The sequence below is a fragment of the Bombina bombina genome, chromosome 2, assembly GCF_027579735.1.
Source record: "Bombina bombina isolate aBomBom1 chromosome 2, aBomBom1.pri, whole genome shotgun sequence".
Lineage (NCBI taxonomy): Eukaryota > Metazoa > Chordata > Amphibia > Anura > Bombinatoridae > Bombina > Bombina bombina.
Genome location: NC_069500.1, coordinates 597,320,907 through 597,343,842, shown reverse-complemented (window position 1 = coordinate 597,343,842; position 22,936 = coordinate 597,320,907). Strand labels below are relative to the sequence as shown.

The 22,936-nt window shown below is 43.4% G+C and overlaps 1 protein-coding gene across 1 annotated transcript in view; it reads left to right on the top strand.

Moving 5' to 3' along the window:
* Nucleotides 1-22,936, top strand: part of C2H9orf85 (chromosome 2 C9orf85 homolog) — a 180,676-nt gene that overhangs the window by 104,526 nt on the left and 53,214 nt on the right. The window contains exon 3 of the mRNA XM_053702506.1: nt 15,637-15,750. Coding sequence (XP_053558481.1) covers nt 15,637-15,750 — 114 coding nt within the window. The remainder of the gene's footprint in view (nt 1-15,636; nt 15,751-22,936) is intronic.

Below are 22,936 nucleotides of genomic sequence, written 5' to 3'. Positions count from 1 at the left end.
CGGTATCTAAGGTTTGCCTTCCTAGACAGGCATTACCAGTTTGTAGCTCTTCCCTTCGGGTTGGCTACGGCTCCAAGAATCTTTACAAAGGTTCTGGGCTCTCTTCTGGCGGTACTAAGACCGCGAGGAATAGCGGTAGCTCCGTACCTAGACGACATTCTGATACAAGCGTCAAGCTTCCAAACTGCCAAGTCTCATACAGAGTTAGTACTGGCATTTCTAAGGTCGCATGGGTGGAAAGTGAACGAAGAGAAGAGTTCTCTCTTACCACTCACAAGAGTTCCCTTCTTGGGGACTCTTATAGATTCTGTAGAAATGAAAATTTACCTGACAGAGGACAGGTTAACAAAACTTCTAAATGCTTGCCGTGTCCTTCATTCCATTCAACACCCATCAGTGGCTCAATGCATGGAGGTAATCGGCTTAATGGTAGCGGCAATGGACATAGTACCTTTTGCACGCCTACATCTCAGACCGCTGCAATTGTGCATGCTAAGTCAGTGGAATGGGGATTACTCAGATTTGTCCCCTATGCTGAATCTGGATCAAGAGACCAGAGATTCTCTTCTATGGTGGCTTTCTCGGCCACATCTGTCCAGGGGGATGACCTTCAGCAGGCCAGACTGGACAATTGTAACAACAGACGCCAGCCTACTAGGTTGGGGCGCTGTCTGGAATTCCCTGAAGGCTCAGGGATCATGGACTCAGGAGGAGAGTCTCCTTCCAATAAACATTCTGGAATTGAGAGCAGTTCTCAATGCCCTTCTGGCCTGGCCTCAGTTAGCAACTCTGAGGTTCATCAGGTTTCAGTCGGACAACATCACGACTGTGGCTTACATCAACCATCAGGGAGGGACAAGGAGTTCCCTAGCGATGATGGAAGTATCAAAGATAATTCGCTGGGCAGAGTCTCACTCTTGCCACCTGTCAGCGATCCACATCCCAGGCTTGGAGAACTGGGAGGCGGATTTCCTAAGTCGCCAGACTTTTCATCCGGGGGAGTGGGAACTTCATCCGGAGGTCTTTGCCCAAATACTTCGACGTTGGGGCAAACCAGATATGGATCTCATGGCGTCTCGCCAGAACGCCAAGCTTCCTTGTTACGGGTCCAGGTCCAGGGACCCGGGAGCGGTCCTGATAGATGCTTTGACAGCACCTTGGACCTTCAGGATGGCTTATGTGTTTCCACCCTTCCCGATGCTTCCTCGTTTGATTGCCAGGATCAAACAGGAGAAAGCATCAGTGATTCTAATAGCGCCTGCGTGGCCACGCTGGACCTGGTATGCAGATCTAGTGGACATGTCATCCTGTCCACCTTGGTCTCTGCCTCTGAGACAGGACCTTCTAATTCAGGGTCCTTTCAAGCATCAAAATCTAATTTCTCTGAAGCTGACTGCTTGGAAATTGAACGATTGATTTTATCAAAGCGTGGATTTTCGGAGTCAGTAATTGATACCTTAATACAGGCTAGGAAACCTGTTACCAGGAAAATTTACCATAAGATATGGCGTAAATACTTACACTGGTGCGAATCCAAGAGTTACTCATGGAGTAAGGTTAGGATTCCTAGGATATTGTCTTTTCTACAAGAAGGTTTAGAAAAGGGTTTATCTGCAAGTTCTTTAAAGGGACAGATCTCAGCTCTGTCCATCCTTTTACACAAACGTCTGTCAGAAGTTCCAGACGCTCAGGCTTTTTGTCAGGCTTTGGCTAGGATTAAGCCTGTGTTTAAGACTGTAGCTCCACCGTGGAGCTTAAACTTAGTTCTTAACGTTTTACAGGGTGTTCCGTTTGAACCCCTTCATTCCATTGATATCAAGCTGTTATCTTGGAAAGTTCTGTTTTTAATGGCTATTTCCTCGGCTCGTAGAGTCTCTGAGTTATCAGCCTTACATTGTGATTCTCCTTATCTGATTTTTCATTCAGATAAGGTAGTTCTGCGTACTAAACCTGGGTTCTTACCTAAGGTAGTCACTAACAAGAATATCAATCAAGAGATTGTTGTTCCATCATTGTGCCCTAACCCTTCTTCAAAGAAGGAATGACTTCTGCACAATCTAGACATAGTCCGTGCCCTGAAATTTTATTTACAGGCAACTAAAGATTTTCGCCAAACTTCTTCCCTGTTTGTCGTTTATTCTGGACAGAGGAGAGGTCAAAAAGCATCTGCTACCTCTCTCTCTTTTTGGCTTCGTAGCATAATACGTTTAGCCTATGAGACTGCTGGACAGCAACCTCCTGAAAGGATTACAGCTCATTCTACTAGAGCTGTGGCTTCCACTTGGGCCTTTAAGAATGAGGCCTCTGTTGAACAGATTTGCAAGGCTGCAACTTGGTCTTCTCTTCATACTTTTTCCAAATTTTACAAATTTGACACTTTTGCTTCTTCGGAGGCTGTTTTTGGGAGAAAGGTTCTTCAGGCAGTGGTTCCTTCCGTATAAAGATCCTGCCTGTCCCTCCCGTCATCCATGTATTTTAGCTTTGGTATTGGTATCCCATAAGTAATGGATGACCCGTGGACTGACTACACTTAACAGGAGAAAACATAATTTATGCTTACCTGATAAATTCCTTTCTCCTGTAGTGTAGTCAGTCCACGGCCCGCCCTGTTTTTTATGGCAGGTCTAAATTTTAAATTATACTCCAGTCACCACTGCACCCTATAGTTTCTCCTTTCTCGTTTGGTTTTCGGTCGAATGACTGCGTGTGACGTAGAGGGGAGGAGCTATATAGCAGCTCTGCTTGGGTGATCCTCTTGCACTTCCTGTTAGGGAGGAGTTAATATCCCATAAGTAATGGATGACCCGTGGACTGACTACACTACAGGAGAAAGGAATTTATCAGGTAAGCATAAATTATGTTTTCTTTCCTAGTGTTTTATTTGAAACTAGTCCTGAAGCCTGTGTACATGGGCCATTTTCAGTGCAGCTGTCCCAATCCTGCCGGCCACGCCCCAGATTCACCTGCTCCCGCCCACACTCTCTGCTGTCTGATCCTCATGGTCAGGTATGTTTGTCTCGCACTACAGTCTCTCCAGCGCATGACTGCATAGGACAAACATACCTGGCCTTTTATAATATAGGATAAGATTTACTGCATTCTGAGTAACTTAAAGGGACACTCAAGTCAAAATAAACTTTTATGATTCAGAAAGAGCAGCCATTTTAAGACACCTTTTTTTAAATTTACTTCCATTATCAAATTTTGCACAGTCTTTTTAAATTCACACTTTCTTGGGAACAAGATCCTACTGAGCATGTGCACAAGCTCACCGGGTATTTGTATACTACATATGCAAAACAGAAAGAGAAGCAGTGTGCCAGGAACAAACATCAGCATCAATAGCTTGTTCTATGGCCCGGTTGCCACCTAGGAGTAGCTTCTTTCTGCCCAATTGTGCTTTTCACAAAGGAAAACTTTCCTGAAGTATATCAGTCTGATCCCACCAACATGGTCAGTCCAGCCCCGAAATATCAGGCAATTCTCCTCTTAACAAGGAACATGACAACCTCAAACATAAGTCTGGGGTTTTGCTGTTTCTCTTGTTCAGAGAAGGATTGCCTGGTATTTCGGGGCTGGACTGTACTGTGAAGTCAGGATCAGACTGATATGCTTCAGGAAAGTTCTTCTCTGTGAAAGGCACAAAAATAGGCTGCTTCTTGGGTGGTAACTAGCCATATAACAAGCTATTATGCTATTGTTCGTTCCCAGGTTGAGCGCTTCTCTCTTTTTATTTATACGTATACTAGTCTGTGATTGGCTGATGTCTGTTCCATAATACAGGGGGCTGGAAAATCTGGAAAAAAAAAACAAATTTGTCAGAAAAAAATCTACTGCTTATTTGAAATTCAGAATAGGTGTTATTGCATTGTCTTTTTATTATGCACTAGTTAATTATGCAATTCTACTGCATGGAGTGGTCCATTAATAATACTGTAACTACCGAATGGGAACAGGGAACTGGCAAATGTGGTCTAAAAGTTCCAGTCTTACAGGTAGGTCATTTTTTCAGATCAGAAGGCAAATTCCAATTCCCTGATGGTTGGAAGTGGGCTCTCACAATTTGGTTTTATTACTTTAAACACCAGGTAACAGTTTTGTTATAAGCAGAGATACCACTGAGCAGTAACTTTAAAGCACCTTTTATCTCGCACGAACCATTACAACCTCGCTTCCAGCCAGTTAAATGTTCATATCACATAAGGTGATTTCTTTGGACAATGATGTTTATAGACTTATAACCATATATTTTATTTTATCAACATGTTGTCTGCAGTTTAAAGGTTTATAACTTGAATGCAGCAACTCGGCTATAATGATTAGTAATGCCATTAATGATTGTAAGTGTAATATAACTAATAATGGAATGTATGATGTAGTTGATGATATCATTAAGAATTTCCAAGGGTGTAGAGATAATGTTTTAATTTATTATCTTTCATATGCATCACGTATTTAGCTTTGCTGTGGTATTGTAAACATGAGTGTGCTATGCTGGGTGAGTCACCTTTTTTAAAACATGCTTTTTTTCCCTTTAGGTTTGTTTAGTGTTTATGTTCTCTTTGGGTAAAGGGATTTGTTAGAAAGCCTGTGTAACTCCCAAAGACTTAAAAAAAGGATATAGCTATTGCCTGACACAAAGCAGTATACTACAGACTTCATTATTTAATGCCTTTCTCGTGTCATTTATCATAGAATAGGTGAGCTTGGATTTTAGTTTTATGAAACGCTAGAACTTTTTGTAATTTATGGTTATGAGAACAGTGCATGTTTCTCCTAGCCCCAAGGAATCTGACGGAAGTTATTGCTACGTGAGTAATGCGTTTTCTTAGTCATTTATCCATTTGTATAGGATTGCATTGCTTCTATATAATGTGTACATGTGGTGTTTTAGTAACTTTTTTTTTCATATGTATGCTCTTGACATTTTTTCTTAAAAAAAAAAAAATGTTTTTGCTTTTTTTTTTTAATTTCACATGGAAACTTTTTTATTATTATTAATTTTAACTAAACTACACTTTTTACTACATAATAGGACAACAAATTCACTGGGTGTGGAGGAGCTGATTACAGTTCATGTGAGGCAGAGGGGAGTATAGGACAAACATGAGCTGTGTGAACTTGCGGCAAGTGAGCAGATGTGCAGGGAGCGAGTGCAAAAGCTAAGAAAGGACTGCTGTGAGAGGGGCAAGTAGCATGAGCAAGAGGTGGTGTAATGGAGAGGGGCAGACAGCATGAGCAAGAGGTGGTGTAATGGAGAGGGGCAAACAGCATGAGCAAGAGGTGGTGTAATGGAGAGGGGCAGACAGCATGAGCAAGAGGTGGTGTAATGGAGAGGGGCAGACAGCATGAGCAAGAGGTGGTGTAATGGAGAGGGGCAGACAGCATGAGCAAGAGGTGGTGTGCCAGAGAGGGGCAGGCAGCATGAGCAAGAGGTGGTGTAATGGAGAGGGGCAGACAGCATGAGCAAGAGGTGGTGTAATGGAGAGGGGCAGACAGCATGAGCAAGAGGTGGTGTAATGGAGAGGGGCAGACAGCATGAGCAAGAGGTGGTGTAATGGAGAGGGGCAGGCAGCATGAGCAAGAGGTGGTGTGCCGGAGAGGGGCAGGCAGCATGAGCAAGAGGTGGTGTGCCGGAGAGGGGCAGGCAGCATGAGTAAGAGGTGGTGTGCCGGAGAGGGGCAGGCAGCATGAGTAGGAGGTGGTGTAATGGAGACGGGCAGACAGCATGAGCAACAGGTGGTGTAATGGAGAGGGGCAGACAGCATGAGCAAGAGGTGGTGTAATGGAGAGGGGCAGACAGCATGAGCAAGAGGTGGTGTAATGGAGAGGGGCAGACATCATGAGCAAGAGGTGGTGTAATGGAGACGGGCAGACAGCATGAGCAAGAGGTGGTGTAATGGAGACGGGCAGACAGCATGAGCAAGAGGTGGTGTAATGGAGAGGGGCAGACAGCATGAGCAAGAGGTGGTGTAATGGAGAGGGGCAGACAGCATGAGCAAGAGATGGTGTGCCAGAGAGGGGCAGACAGCATGAGCAAGAGGTGGTGTGACAGAGAGGGGCAGGCAGCATGAGCAAGAGGTGGTGTGACAGAGAGGGGCAGGCAGCATGAGCAAGAGGTGGTGTGACAGAGAGGGGCAGGCAGCATGAGCAAGAGGTGGTGTGCCGGAGAGGGGCAGGCAGCATGAGCAAGAGGTGGTGTGCCGGAGAGGGGCAGACAGCATGAGCAAGAGGTGGTGTAATGGAGAGGGGCAGACAGCATGAGCAAGAGGTGGTGTAATGGAGAGGGGCAGACAGCATGAGCAAGAGGTGGTGTAATGGAGAGGGGCAGACAGCATGAGCAAGAGGTGGTGTAATGGAGAGGGGCAGACAGCATGAGCAAGAGGTGGTGTAATGGAGAGGGGCAGGCAGCATGAGCAAGAGGTGGTGTAATGGAGAGGGGCAGGCAGCATGAGCAAGAGGTGGTGTGCCGGAGAGGGGCAGGCAGCATGAGCAAGAGGTGGTGTGCCGGAGAGGGGCAGGCAGCATGAGCAAGAGGTGGTGTGCCGGAGAGGGGCAGGCAGCATGAGTAAGAGGTGGTGTGCCGGAGAGGGGCAGGCAGCATGAGTAAGAGGTGGTGTGCCAGGAAAGGGCAGGCAGCATGAGCAAGAAGTGGTGTGACAGAGAGGGGCAGGCAGCATGAGCAAGAGGTGGTGTGCCAGAGAGGGGCAGGCAGCATGAGCAAGAGGTGGTGTGCCAGAGAGGGGCAGGCAGCATGAGCAAGAGGTGGTGTGACAGAGAGGGGCAGGCAGCATGAGCAAGAAGTGGTGTTTCGGAGAGGGGCAGGCAGCATGAGCAAGAGCTGGTGGTGTGATGGAGAGGGGCAGACAGTATGAGCAGGAGGTGGTGTGATGGAGAGGGGTGGTGTATCAGAGTGGCAGACAGCATGGGGAAGAGGGGGTGTGATTTGAGAGGGGCAGACAGTATGAGCTTAAAGGGGCAGTGTAGTCTAAAATAAACTTTCATGATTCAGATAGGAGATGTAATTTTAAACCACTTTCCAATTTACTTTTATCACCAATTTTGCTTTGTTCTCTTGGTATTCTTAGTTGAATGCTAAATCTAGGTAGGCTCATATGCTAATTCCAGCCCTTGAAGGCCGCGTCTTATCTGAATACATTTTGACAGTTTTTCACCACTAGAGGGCATTAGTTCATGTGTGTCATATAGATAAAATTGTTCTCGTGGACGTGGAGTTACCTAGGAGCCAGCACCGATTGGCTAAAATGCAAGTCTGTCAAAAGAACCAGAAATAAGGGGGCAGTTTGCAGAGGCTTAGATACAAGGTAATCACAGAGGTAAAAAGTTAAAATTAATATAATTGTGTTGGTTATGGAAAACTAGGGAATGGGTAATTAAGGGATTATCTATCTTTTAAAACAATAACAATTCTGGTGTAGACTGTCCCTTTAACTGTAGGCAGAGTGTTCTTTTCAGCGTATGCTTTATTCTTCTTCCTCCAGACATACTGCTGATCCATCAGGTCAAAAAGTTCCAGTTTTGTTTCACTGTTCCAAAGAACAGAATCCGATTTTGAGCATATTGGAGCCATCTTTTCTTGTGCTTTTGGGTCAGTAGTGCTGTATGTCTTGGAGTTCTGTAATGCAAACCTTCTGCGTTTAGTACGCGCCTTACTGTGCAAACTGAAACCTCAGTGCCTGTTGCCACCATGTCTTGCTGCAGGTCTTTTGCAGTCACTCAAGGGTTTTTTCCCAACCTGCCTTATCAGAAATCTGGTTGCATTTTCAGTTAATTTGGGGAACCACTTGAAGCATTCGTTGTGTTGAGCTATTTTAATTGCTTTTGTTTGATTTGTTCATTTCAAACAACTGAAAGTCTGTAAATTTTAACAATAAATGTGATTTGCAATGGGGGTTGAATCATTTTGATTACAATTGTATATATTCATATACATATATACTTTAACTTTGCTGCCCATCGCTGCACAGCTTACGCGCTAGGTTCTCATGTCGTGTCTGACAGCATCAGAATGAGGCTACTATTGGAGCCTATAGAAGCATGCTCGTGTGCACCTAACTTGTAATACCAGTGTGTGCTGGTATTACTGAGTGGAACACAAATATCGTGCTTGTGTAAGCGATATTTTGTGCTCCACTTGTAGTCTGGCCCAAAATGTTTAATTAAACATAATTGAAAAACTTTGCAATCAACTTTTATTATTTATTTTGCATGCTTTTTTAACTCTAAAACTTTTAGTGTTTCCACTCCCCCTATACAGGCCGGAGTACAATCTGTGGAAATCAGAACCTTGACACTCCTGTCAGCTGCACAGTGGCTGGAATCTCTTTACATCTATCTCCAATTGGCCAAAAACAAAGGAAGCAACTTTCAAGAGGCCTTTCTAGGGGTGTGTCCCTAGGTCTGCAAAATAATGCGTGTGTTGTAAAAGCATTTAAAACTGTCATTCCATACCATAACATTTATTTTGCATACAGGCCTTTTGCAGTAATGTAATAACATTTTTAATCCATAAATAAAAAAATGGGGAAAAAAATACTTTAATGCCTCTCAATTGAACTTCATTAAAGTTGTTTAGTTCTTTTGGTATCCTTTGTTGACAAACATACCTAGGTAGACTCAGGAGCTAGATGCTAATTGGTGACTCTATATGTATGCCTCTTTTCATTGGCTTACCGATAGGTTCAGCTAGCTCCCATTGGTGCACTGCCACCCCTTCAACAAACAATACCAAGAGAATAAAGCGAATTTGATAATAGAAGTAAATTGGAAAGTTTTTTTAAACATGTATGCTCTATCTGAATTGTGTGAGAAAATGTTTGGGTTTCATGTCCCTTTAAAGAGATAGGTTAACTTAGATCTTTGTATGGACACATTGCAATTTTAAATAGAAGCATTTTTGCGATATACTTACTTTAACAAAAATGCTTCAAGTAAAAGTTCTTAAAGTGAAGGTAAAGTTAAGTATATCTCACAATATACTAACACTTATCACCCAAATTTAATATGAGTTTCTCCAACATAGGTGTGTCCGGTCCACGGCGTCATCCTTACTTGTGGGATATTCTCTTCCCCAACAGGAAATGGCAAAGAGCCCAGCAAAGCTGGTCACATGATCCCTCCTAGGCTCCGCCTACCCCAGTCATTCTCTTTGCCGTTGTACAGGCAACATCTCCACGGAGATGGCTTAGAGTTTTTTAGTGTTTAACTGTAGTTTTTATTATTCAATCAAGAGTTTGTTATTTTAAAATAGTGCTGGTATGTACTATTTACTCTGAAACAGAAAAGAGATGAAGATTTCTGTTTGTAAGAGGAAAATGATTTTAGCAACCGTTACTAAAATCCATGGCTGTTCCACACAGGACTGTTGAGAGGAATTAACTTCAGTTGGGGGAACAGTGAGCAGTCTTTTGCTGCTTGAGGTATGACACATTCTAACAAGACGATGTAATGCTGGAAGCTGTCATTTTCCCTATGGGATCCGGTAAGCCATTTTTATTCAGACAGTAAATAAGGGCTTCACAAGGGCTTATTAAGACTGTAGACATTTTCTGGGCTAAATCGATTCATATATAACACATATTTAGCCTTGAGGAATCATTTAATCTGGGTTTTTTTGTAAAATAATATCGGCAGGCACTGTTTTAGACACCTTATTCTCTAGGGGCTTTCCCTAATCATAGGCAGAGCCTCATTTTCGCGCCGGTATTGCGCACTTGTTTTTGAGAAGCATGACATGCAGTCGCATGTGTGAGGAGCTCTGATACATAGAAAAGACTTTCTGAAGGCGTCATTTGGTATCGTATTCCCCTTTGGGCTTGGTTGGGTCTCAGCAAAGCAGATACCAGGGACTGTAAAGGGGTTAAAGTTAAAAACGGCTCCGGTTCCGTTATTTTAAGGGTTAAAGCTTCCAAATTTGGTGTGCAATACTTTTAAGGCTTTAAGACACTGTGGTGAAATTTTGGTGAATTTTGAACAATTCCTTCATACTTTTTCGCAATTGCAGTAATAAAGTGTGTTCAGTTTAAAATTTAAAGTGACAGTAACGGTTTTATTTTAAAACGTTTTTTGTACTTTGTTATCAAGTTTATGCCTGTTTAACATGTCTGAACTACCAGATAGACTGTGTTCTGAATGTGGGGAAGCCAAGGTTCCTTCTCATTTAAATAAATGTGATTTATGTGATGATGCCCAAGATGATTCCTCAAGTGAGGGGAGTAAGCATGGTACTGCATCATTCCCTCCTTCGTCTACACGAGTCTTGCCCACTCAGGAGGCCCCTAGTACATCTAGCGCGCCAATACTCCTTACTATGCAACAATTAACGGCTGTAATGGATAATTCTATCAAAAACATTTTAGCCAAAATGCCCACTTATCAGCGTAAGCGCGACTGCTCTGTTTTAGATACTGAAGAGCATGAGGACGCTGATGATAATGGTTCTGAAATGCCCCTGCACCAGTCTGAGGGGGCCAGGGAGGTTTTGTCTGAGGGAGAAATTTCAGATTCAGGGAAAATTTCTCAACAAGCTGAACCCGATGTGATTACATTTAAATTTAAGTTGGAACATCTCCGCGCTCTGCTTAAGGAGGTATTATCCACTCTGGATGATTGTGAGAATTTGATCATCCCAGAGAAACTATGTAAAATGGACAAGTTCCTAGAGGTCCCGGGGCTCCCAGAAGCTTTTCCTATACCCAAGCGGGTGGCGGACATTGTAAATAAAGAATGGGAAAGGCCCGGTATACCTTTCGTCCCTCCCCCCATATTTAAAAAATTGTTTCCTATGGTCGACCCCAGAAAGGACTTATGGCAGACAGTCCCCAAGGTCGAGGGAGCGGTTTCTACTTTCAACAAACGCACCACTATACCCATAGAAGATAGTTGTGCTTTCAAAGATCCTATGGATAAAAAATTAGAAGGTTTGCTTAAAAAGATGTTTGTTCAGCAAGCTTACCTTCTACAACCAATTTCATGCATTGTCCCTGTCACTACAGCCGCGTGTTTCTGGTTCGATGAGCTAGTAAAGGCGATCGATAGTGATTCTCCTCCTTATGAGGAGATTATGGACAGAATCCGTGCTCTCAAATTGGCTAATTCTTTCACCCTAGACGCCACTTTGCAATTGGCTAGGTTAGCGGCGAAGAATTCTGGGTTTGCTATTGTGGCGCGCAGAGCGCTTTGGTTGAAATCTTGGTCAGCGGATGCGTCTTCCAAGAACAAACTCCTTAACATTCCTTTCAAGGGGAAAACGCTGTTTGGCCCTGACTTGAAAGAGATTATCTCTGATATCACTGGGGGTAAGGGCCACGCCCTTCCTCAGGATAGGTCTTTCAAGGCCAAAAATAAACCTAATTTTCGTCCCTTTCGTAGAAACGGACCAGCCCCAAGTGCTACGTCCTCTAAGCAAGAGGGTAATACTTCTCAAGCCAAGCCAGCCTGGAGACCAATGCAAGGCTGGAACAAGGGAAAGCAGGCCAAGAAACCTGCCACTGCTACCAAGACAGCATGAAATGTTGGCCCCCGATCCGGGACCGGATCTGGTGGGGGGCAGACTCTCTCTCTTCGCTCAGGCTTGGGCAAGAGATGTTCTGGATCCTTGGGCACTAGAAATAGTCTCCCAAGGTTATCTTCTGGAATTCAAGGGGCTCCCCCCAAGGGGGAGGTTCCACAGGTCTCAATTGTCTTCAGACCACATAAAGAGACAGGCATTCTTACATTGTGTAGAAGACCTGTTAAAAATGGGAGTGATTCATCCTGTTCCATTAGGAGAACAAGGGATGGGGTTCTACTCCAATCTGTTCATAGTTCCCAAAAAAGAGGGAACGTTCAGACCAATCTTAGATCTCAAGATCTTAAACAAGTTTCTCAAGGTTCCATCGTTCAAAATGGAAACCATTCGAACAATTCTTCCTTCCATCCAGGAAGGTCAATTCATGACCACGGTGGATTTAAAGGATGCGTATCTACATATTCCTATCCACAAGGAACATCATCGGTTCCTAAGGTTCGCATTCCTGGACAAGCATTACCAGTTCGTGGCGCTTCCTTTCGGATTAGCCACTGCTCCAAGGATTTTCACAAAGGTACTAGGGTCCCTTCTAGCGGTGCTAAGACCAAGGGGCATTGCAGTAGTACCTTACTTGGACGACATTCTGATTCAAGCGTCGTCCCTTCCTCAAGCAAAGGCTCACACGGACATAGTCCTGGCCTTTCTCAGATCTTTGGGAACAATAATAGTCTCCTTAGAAATGAGGATTTTTCTGACAGAGGCCAGAAAAACAAAACTTCTAAACTCTTGTCAAACACTTCATTCCGTTCCTCTTCCTTCCATAGTGCAGTGCATGGAAGTAATAGGTTTGATGGTAGCGGCAATGGACATAGTTCCTTTTGCGCGCATTCATCTAAGACCATTACAACTGTGCATGCTCAGTCAGTGGAATGGGGACTATACAGACTTGTCTCCGAAGATACAAGTAAATCAGAGGACCAGAGACTCACTCCGTTGGTGGCTGTCCCTGGACAACCTGTCACAAGGGATGACCTTCCGCAGACCAGAGTGGGTCATTGTCACGACCGACGCCAGTCTGATGGGCTGGGGCGCGGTCTGGGGATCCCTGAAAGCTCAGGGTCTTTGGTCTCGGGAAGAATCTCTTCTACCGATAAATATTCTGGAACTGAGAGCGATATTCCATGCTCTCAAGGCTTGGCCTCAGCTAGCAAAGGCCAAGTTCATACGGTTTCAATCAGACAACATGACGACTGTTGCGTACATCAACCATCAGGGGGGAACAAGGAGTTCCCTGGCGATGGAAGAAGTGACCAAAATCATTCAATGGGCGGAGACTCACTCCTGCCACCTGTCTGCAATCCACATCCCAGGAGTGGAAAATTGGGAAGCGGATTTCCTGAGCCGTCAGACATTGCATCCGGGGGAGTGGGAACTCCATCCGGAAATCTTTGCCCAAATTACTCAACTGTGGGGCTTTCCAGACATGGATCTCATGGCCTCTCGTCAGAACTTCAAGGTTCCTTGCTACGGGTCCAGATCCAGGGATCCCAAGGCGACTCTAGTAGATGCACTAGTAGCACCTTGGACCTTCAAACTAGCTTATGTATTCCCGCCGTTTCCTCTCATCCCCAGGCTGGTAGCCAGGATCAATCAGGAGAGGGCGTCGGTGATCTTGATAGCTCCTGCGTGGCCACGCAGGACTTGGTATGCAGATCTGGTGAATATGTCATCGGCTCCACCATGGAAGCTACCTTTGAGACGAGACCTTCTTGTTCAAGGTCCGTTCGAACATCCGAATCTGGTCTCACTCCAGCTGACTGCTTGGAGATTGAACGCTTGATCTTATCAAAACGAGGGTTCTCAGATTCTGTTATTGATACTCTTGTTCAGGCCAGAAAGCCTGTAACTAGAGAAATTTACCACAAAATATGGAAAAAATATATCTGTTGGTGTGAATCTAAAGGATTCCCTTGGGACAAGGTTAAGATTCCTAAGATTCTATCCTTTCTTCAAGAAGGATTGGAGAAAGGATTATCTGCAAGTTCCTTGAAGGGACAGATTTCTGCCTTGTCTGTGTTACTTCACAAAAAGCTGGCAGCTGTGCCAGATGTTCAAGCCTTTGTTCAGGCTCTGGTTAGAATCAAGCCTGTTTACAAACCTTTGACTCCTCCTTGGAGTCTCAACTTAGTTCTTTCAGTTCTTCAGGGGGTTCCGTTTGAACCCTTACATTCCGTTGATATTAAGTTATTATCTTGGAAAGTTTTGTTTTTGGTTGCAATTTCTTCTGCTAGAAGAGTTTCAGAATTATCTGCTCTGCAGTGTTCTCCTCCTTATCTGGTGTTCCATGCAGATAAGGTGGTTTTACGTACTAAACCTGGTTTTCTTCCAAAAGTTGTTTCTAACAAAAACATTAACCAGGAGATAGTCGTGCCTTCTTTGTGTCCGAAACCAGTTTCGAAGAAGGAACGTTTGTTGCACAATTTGGATGTTGTTCGCGCTCTAAAATTCTATTTAGATGCTACAAAGGATTTTAGACAAACATCTTCCTTGTTTGTTGTTGATTCTGGTAAAAGGAGAGGTCAAAAAGCAACTTCTACCTCTCTCTCTTTTTGGATTAAAAGCATCATCAGATTGGCTTACGAGACTGCCGGACGGCAGCCTCCTGAAAGAATCACAGCTCATTCCACTAGGGCTGTGGCTTCCACATGGGCCTTCAAGAACGAGGCTTCTGTTGATCAGATATGTAGGGCAGCGACTTGGTCTTCACTGCACACTTTTACCAAATTTTACAAGTTTGATACTTTTGCTTCTTCTGAGGCTATTTTTGGGAGAAAGGTTTTGCAAGCCGTGGTGCCTTCCATTTAGGTGACCTGATTTGCTCCCTCCCTTCATCCGTGTCCTAAAGCTTTGGTATTGGTTCCCACAAGTAAGGATGACGCCGTGGACCGGACACACCTATGTTGGAGAAAACAGAATTTATGTTTACCTGATAAATTACTTTCTCCAACGGTGTGTCCGGTCCACGGCCCGCCCTGGTTTTTTAATCAGGTCTGATAATTTATTTTCTTTAACTACAGTCACCACGGTATCATATGGTTTCTCCTATGCAAATATTCCTCCTTAACGTCGGTCGAATGACTGGGGTAGGCGGAGCCTAGGAGGGATCATGTGACCAGCTTTGCTGGGCTCTTTGCCATTTCCTGTTGGGGAAGAGAATATCCCACAAGTAAGGATGACGCCGTGGACCGGACACACCGTTGGAGAAAGTAATTTATCAGGTAAACATAAATTCTGTTTTCATTCATCAATTTTTGAAATTTTAATTATAAAGCAAGTTATTGCAGTTTTTAATCACAAGTTTTATCTATTGATATTCAACCCGTAAAATATTTTTTTTTTCCCCCTATGGTCACGTTTTTTTGCAAGCCTATTGAAATGCTGGCCGTTAGGCGGCCGTCAAATAACGTCATCCGCCTCATATGGTATGCGCATGCGTTACTCATCTGTTGGACTTCATGCCCCAGAAGTCTGTGCAGTTGCCGAGCCTCTGAGCAGACCTCAGAAATACACGCTGACAGCTGCTCAGCACTATGCCGATGGCACGGAGAGGCAACAAGTGAATTAAAAATAAAAGTAGGAGCCGCGGTGAGCTAAAGGGAAAGCGGCTAACAATTATAAGCCCGGGGAATTTAGAGACAAGTGGCTGGAGATTTGTGAATGTGTTAACACATATGCACATGCGCAGTGCAAGGGATACTCGTGAACGCGCATTGTTGGTTGTCTATGCCATCAACACAGTAAAACAAGGAAATGGCTGTTGGGAGGAGTCAGGGACCAAACGGTAGGGAAAAATAAAATTTATTTATTATATATCCTGGGGAGGCACAGCAGATTGTTGTTTACAGGGCAAGCTCTGGTGGGTTTTTGTTTACAAAGTTTATATGTTTGTTGTTAAATTAATAAATAAGCTGCTGCCTTTTATATCCCATATTGGTGTATGTGTTTTATTTTGGGTTTATTGTGGTAGTCGAAATGACTGGACAATGTGGGGTCAAGTCTCCCTGCATATTTATTATTAATCTTTTTTTTTTTTTATTCCCCAACAGTGTCAAATGTCTACAGAAGACTGTTAAGGATTCATACCACATAATATGCAAACCGTGTGCCGTAAAACTAGACATCTGTGCCAAGTGTGGAAAAAATGAAGAAATTGTTCTTCCGTAAGTAAAGATTGAAATTTGACGGATATTAAACACCAAAAATGTTATTGTTTAAAAAGATAAATAATCCCTTTATTTACCATTCCCCAGTTTTGCATAACCAACACTGGTATATATAACTTTTTAGATGTGCAATAACAACTGAAAGCCAGCTACTTTAAACTATTTAAAGAAACAGCACTGCAACCATTGCTGGTCTGCAAACTTCATAAATACTCAGCAAATATTCACTAGAATCTTATCATTATTGTCACTATTAAGAGTTTGTGTTATTTTACACAATTTAGCCTATACAAATATATCTAGTGGGTATACTCACACTTATTTTAATCAATAATAAATATTTATACTCCAACAAAGGTCATTCATATACAAAGAAGTGACTTAATACTTGTCTCTGGGTTTGTAATATTAACCCATGACTATCCCGCCGCATATCAGATCACTTGAGGGAATAAGATGATACATATGCTTGCTTGCTGCAACTGGTTTTAATATTTGTTACCCATTTTAATATTTGAATCAAAGTGTGAGTTTAAATCCTACATGTACCACACCTCCATATAAGAGGGAAAGAGTGCTTTTCATGGTATCCTGTCCAGTTTCTATGCTGAAACCTGTCCTTACAATTATTGAATTTTGATACACTGCACCTCCACCACAACAGTTATAAGCATGTATAAGTTTGTTATTTTACTCAATTACTAATATAGTGTTCCCTCTATTATAATAAGAGTAGTGCCATTTGGTTTCTTTTCAGCTATACAGTATAAAATTAACAAATGCCTACGAACTACAAAAGTTTTAAACAAGCCAGTTTGAGCAATACTGCTAACTAAACATAGGAAACCAGAAATCCCAAGAAAAGGATGCACAACAAAGATAGTATACTCAGCAAGTTCAGTTCTCCAACTTGCACTCCCTCTACAACATCAGTTGCCCCCAGGAAGTGGGGAAGGAAAAGAATGCATGTTGGTAAGTGGTTGACCCCCATTATATACTTAATACACTAGGGTGTGTCTTATTAGTCACCAATCAAAAACTACACGGCAGTGTCCTTACTAGTCAAAGGCTAAGCCAAAGTCTCTTCTATAGTTCCTGCATATGCTTGTATAATAAAAATGCAGGCTGAATGTTTTGCACTTTTATATTTACAGTATATTTTTGTATTGCAGCCAGTCTGTGTGTGTTCAGTTATGGACTGGACAGTACCCAAAACTATTCTTGTGAAATATAATGAAGTTGAATTACTGAAAAAATTGTGAGCTGTTAATGGTAAATAATAAAAAAAAAAATCTGTATAAAAATGTAAGTTGCTATTGTGAAGATTTATATTTCTCTTACTTGGTGTATCCAGTCCACGGATTCATCCTTACTTGTGGGATATTCTCATTCCCTACAGGAAGTGGCAAAAAGAGCACACAGCAGAGCAGTCCATATAGCTCCCCCTCAGGCTCCGCCCCCCCAGTCATTCTCTTTGCCGCTCTAACAAGTAGCATCTCCACGGGAGGGTAAAGTGAATGTGGTGTTAGATTTGTAATTTTTATTTCTTCAATCAAGATTTTGTTATTTTAAAATAGTGCCGGTTTGTACTATTTACTCTGTGGCAGAAAGTGATGAAGATTTCTGCTGAGAGGAAAACGATTTTAGCATGTTGTAACTAAAATCCATTGCTGTTCCCACACAGGACTGTTGAGTACCGGAGAACTTCAGTTGGGGGGAACAGTTTGCAGGCTTAACTGCTATAAGGTATGCTCAGTCACTTTTTTTCTAGTCAAGACCTGGTAATGCTAGAAGACTGACAAGAATCCCCATGTGGGGAAGGTAAGCCATATTCTGAGACTTAGTATAGAAGGATGGCTTAGTTAAAAGGGCTTAAAACGCTGGTGGACACTGTTAAGGGGAAATCAATTATTTTATTACAATAATCTGATATTGGTACAAGTGTTTATTACATTTGGAACACTTTTTTGGGGTTTTATTCCGCCTGGCATATCTTTAGACACCTATTTTGGCTTGGGAAGGCCCCACAACTCCGGAGTGAAGAGGGAGGGGGCCTAAATTTCGCGCCTCAGTTGCGCAGTTCATTTGAAAGACAGCTTCATGCAGCTTCACGTGTAGAGTCCAGAGATTGCTGGAGGACTCCAGAGAGGCTTATTTTTTGTTCAAAACTTATCCCCAAGGAAGGTAGGGCCACAGCAGAGGCTGTGGCATGGTGCTGTAGTTTGTTAAACCGGTGGCCTGCTTTAATTTGCTCCGGTTTGGGCAATAAGGGGTTAATTGTCTTGAAATTTACTGTGCAATCATTTCAAAGCATTAGGATCTTATGGTGAAAATTTCATAAAGATTGGATTTTGTTTGAGGTTTAGTAAAAAAAGTGTGCGCTTTTTATTATTTAAAGGCACAATACAGTTTTTTCAAAAATTGTATTTTACTGTATTTGAGTGCTGTCTAAGTCTGTTTAACATGTCTGAGCCTACAGATAGACCCTGTTCTATGTGTTTAATAGCCATGGCGGTACCCCCTTTACATTTGTGTTTAAAGTGTGCTAAGGTATCTAAACATTTTAAAGACCATGCAGTGACACTTAAAAATGTAGCCCAAGATGATTCTTTGACGGAAGGTAACGAGGTTAGTCCTCCTTCCTCTCCCCATGTGTCGACACCAGTTAAGCCCGCGCAAGCGTTGCCTAGTACCTCTAGCTCATTGGGCCCTATTACATTACAACAATTAGCAGCAGTCATGGATAATTCCCTTGCGGCATTTCTATCCAAACTGCCAGTTTTTCCTAAGAAGCGTGATAGCTCAGTTTTAAGAACAGAGGATGAGCAATCAGAAGCTTTGGATGATTTATCCATTGTACCCTCACAACACTCTGAAGTGGCTGTGAGGGATGTGCTGTCCGAGGGAGAAATTTCTGACACAGGAAAAGTTTCTCAGCGGGCAGAATCAAATTCCTTAGCGTTTAAATTTAAGCTGGAACACCTCCGCGTACTGCTTAAGGAGGTTTTAGCTACGCTGGATGATTGTGACCCCATGGTGGTCCCAGAAAAATTGTGTAAAATGGACAGGTTTCTAGAAGTCCCTGTATACACTGATGCGTTTCCGATCCCGAAGAGGGTGGCTGATATTGTGACTAGGGAGTGGGAGAGACCAGGTGTACCTTTTTGTTCCCCCCCTATCTTTAAGAAAATGTTCCCCATAAATGACCCCAGGCGGGACGCGTGGCAGACGGTCCCTAAGGTAGAGGGAGCAGTTTCAACACTAGCCAAGCGCACAACCATTCCAAAAGAAGACAGTTGTGCTTTCAAAGATCCTATGGATAAAAAATTGGAAGGTTTACTGAAGAAAATGTTTGTTCAGCAAGGTTTCCTTCTTCAACCAATTGCCTGCATTATTCCTGTAACTACTGTAGCGGCTTTTTGGTTTGAGTTGCTCCAGAGGGAGACTTCATATGACGAAGTCATGGATAGAATTCATGCTCTAAAGCTGGCTAATTCTTTTTTCACAGATGCCGCTTTCCAATTAGCTAAGTTAGCGGCGAAAAATTCTGGTTTTGCCATTATGGCGCAAAGAGCGCTTTGGCTCAAATCATGGTCGGCTGACGTGTCGTCCAAAACAAAGTTACTAAACATTCCTTTCAAAGGAAAGACCCTTTTCGGTCCCGAGTTGAAAGAAATTATTGTGGATATCACTGGGGGAAAGGGCCATGCCCTTCCGCAGGATAGACCGTTTAAGGCCAAAAACAAGGCTAATTTTCGCTCCTTTCGCAACTTCAGGAGCGGACCTGCTTCAACCTCTGCTGCCGCAAAGCAAGAGGGTAACGCTTCACAGCCCAAAGCAACCTGGAAACCCTTGCAGGGCTGGAACAAGGGTAAACAGGCCAAGAAGCCTGCGCTGCTACCAAGACAGCATGAAGGGGTAGCCCCCAATCTAGTAGGGGGCAGACTTTCTCTCTTTGCTCAGGCTTGGGCAAGAGATGTTCCAGATCCTTGGGCATTAGAAATTGTTGCTCAGGGGTATCTTCTAGAATTCAAGGACTCTCCTCCAAGGGGAAGGTTCCACAGATGGGAGTGATACACCCAGTTCCAATTGCAGAACAAGGACTGGGTTTTTACTCAAACCTGTTTGTAGTTCCCAAAAAAGAAGGAACTTTCAGGCCAATTCTGGATCTAAAAATTCTAAACAAATTCCTCAGAGTTCCATCATTCAAAATGGAAACCATTCGGACAATTTTGCCGACGATCCAGGAAGGTCAATATATGACTACTGTGGATCTAAAGGATGCGTACCTACATATTCCCATCCACAAAAATCACCATCAGTTCCTAAGGTTCGCTTTTCTGGACAAGCATTACCAGTTCGTGGCCCTTCCTTTCGGGTTGGCCACTGCTCCCAGAATTTTTACAAAGGTGCTAGGGTCCCTCCTAGCGGTACTAAGACCGCGGGGCATTGCAGTAGCACCTTACCTAGACGACATCTTAATACAGGCGTCGTCTTTTCACAGAGCCAAGGCTCATACGGACATTGTGCTGGCCTTTCTAAGGTCTCACGGGTGGAAGGTGAACGTCGAAAAAAGTTCTCTGTCCCCGCTCACAAGGGTTCCCTTCCTGGGAACACTAATAGACTCGGTAGAAATGAAGATATTTCTGACGGAGGTCAGGAAGTTGAAGCTTTTAACTACTTGCCGAGTTCTTCATTCCATTCTTTGGCCTTCTGTAGCTCAGTGTATGGAGGTAATCGGATTAATGGTCGCGGCAATGGACGTGGTCCCTTTTGCCCGAATTCATCTCAGACCACTGCAACTGTGCATGCTCAAACAGTGGAATGGGGATTATGCAGATTTGTCTCCTCAAATACAACTGGACCAGAAAACCAGGGATTCTCTTCTCTGGTGGTTGTCTCAGGATCACCTGTCTCAGGGAATGTGCTTCCGCAGACCGGAGTGGATCATTGTCACGACCGATGCCAGTCTGTTAGGCTGGGGTGCGGTCTGGGACTCCCTGAAAGCTCAGGGCCTATGGTCTCGGGAAGAATCTCTTCTCCCGATAAACATTTTGGAACTGAGAGCGATATTCAACACGCTCCAGGCATGGCCTCAACTAGTGGAGGCCAAATTCATCAGATTTCAGTCGGACAACATCATGACTGTAGCGTACATCAATCATCAGGGAGGAACAAAGAGTTCCCTAGCAATGAAGGAAGTAGCCAAGATCATCAAATGGGCGGAGGATCACTCCTGCCATCTCTCAGCAATTCACATCCCAGGAGTCAGACTTTTCACCCGGGGGAGTGGGAACTCCAACCGGAGGTTTTTGCTCAGTTGACCCAGCTATGGGGCATTCCGGAATTGGATCTGATGGCGTCCCGTCAGAACACCAAACTTCCTCTTTACGGATCGAGGTCCAGGGACCCCAAGGCGACATTGATAGATGCTCTAGTAGCGCCTTGTTCCTTCAGTCTAGCTTATGTGTTTCCACCGTTTCCTCTTCTCCCTCGGCTGGTAGCCAGAATCAAACAGGAGAAGGCTTCGGTAATTTTGATAGCGCCTGCGTGGCCACGCAGGACTTGGTATGCAGACCTAGTGGACATGTCATCTGTTCCACCATGGAAGCTGCCATTGAGGCAGGATCTTCTAATACAGGGTCAATTCAAGCATCCAAATCTAGTTTCTCTACAACCGACTGCTTGGAGATTGAACGCTTAATTCTAGCTAAGCGTGGGTTCTCTGAATCAGTTATTGATACTCTGATCCAAGCCAGAAAGCCTGTCACCAGGAAAATTTACCATAAGATATGGCGGAAATATCTTTGTTGGTGTGAATCCAAGGGTTACTCGTGGAGTAAAGTTAGGATTCCCAGGATTTTCTCTTTTCTCCAAGAAGGATTGGAGAAAGAATTGTCAGCTAGTTCCTTAAAGGGATAGATATCTGCTCTGTCTATCCTGTTACACAAGCGGCTGGCAGCAGTACCAGACATTCAGGCGTTTGCACAGGCTTTAGTTAGAATCACGCCTGTCTATAAACCTGTGGCTCCTCCATGGAGTCTTTAATTTGGTTCTTTTAGTTCTTCAAGGGGTTCAGTTTGAACCTTTACATTCCATAGATATTAAAGGGACATTATACACTCATTTTTTCTTTGCATAAATGTTTTGTAGATAATCTATTTATATAGCCCATAAAGTTTTTTTTTTAAATTAATGTATAGTTTTGCTTATTTTTAAATAACATTGCTCTGATTTTCAGACTCCTAACCAAGCCCCAAAGTTTTATGTGAATACGCTTGACTACCTACTCCAGCTTGCTCCTGTTTGTGTAAAGGGTCTTTTCATATGCAAAAGAAGGGGGAGGGGGGGGAGTGTCTTATTTGCCACTTGCAGTGGGCTTTCCAGCTACCTTTTCAACAGAGCCAAACTGACAGATTCTAAGTAAGTTTTTAAACAGTTTTATACTGGATTTTTATATCAGTATCTGTGCATATTATTCTTTATAGTAGTGTCTATTACATGCAGTTATATGAAAATGAGTGTATACTGTCCATTTATGTTATTATCTTGGAAGGTTTTGTTTTTGGTAGCTATCTCTTCTGCTCGGAGAGTTTCAGAATTGTCTGCTTTGCAGTGTAATTCACCCTATCTGGTGTTTCATGCAGATAAGGTTGTTTTGCGTACTAAGCCTGGTTTTCTTCCGAAAGTTGTTTCTAATAAGAATATTAACCAGGAAATCATTGTTCCTTCTCTGTGTCCTAATCCAGTTTCTAAGAAGGAACGACTTTTGCACAATCTTGATGTGGTTCAGGCTTTAAAATTCTATTTAAAAGCAACTGAAGATTTCAGACAAACATCATCCTTGTTTGTTGTCTATTCTGGTAAGAGGAGAGGTCAGAAAGCAACTGCTACCTCTCTTTCCTTTTGGCTGAAAAGCATCATCCGATTGGCTTATGAGACTGCTGGACAGCAGCCTCCTGAACAAATTACAGCTCATTCCACCAGAGCTGTGGCTTCCACATGGGCTTTCAGGAATGAGGCTTCTGTAGAACAGATTTGTAAGGCAGCGACTTGGTCTTCACTGCATACTTTTGCCAAATTTTACAAATTCGATACTTTTGCTTCTTTGGAGGCTATTTTTGGGAGAAAGGTTTTGCAAGCACTGGTGCCTTCCGTTTAGGTTACCTGACTTGTTCCCTCC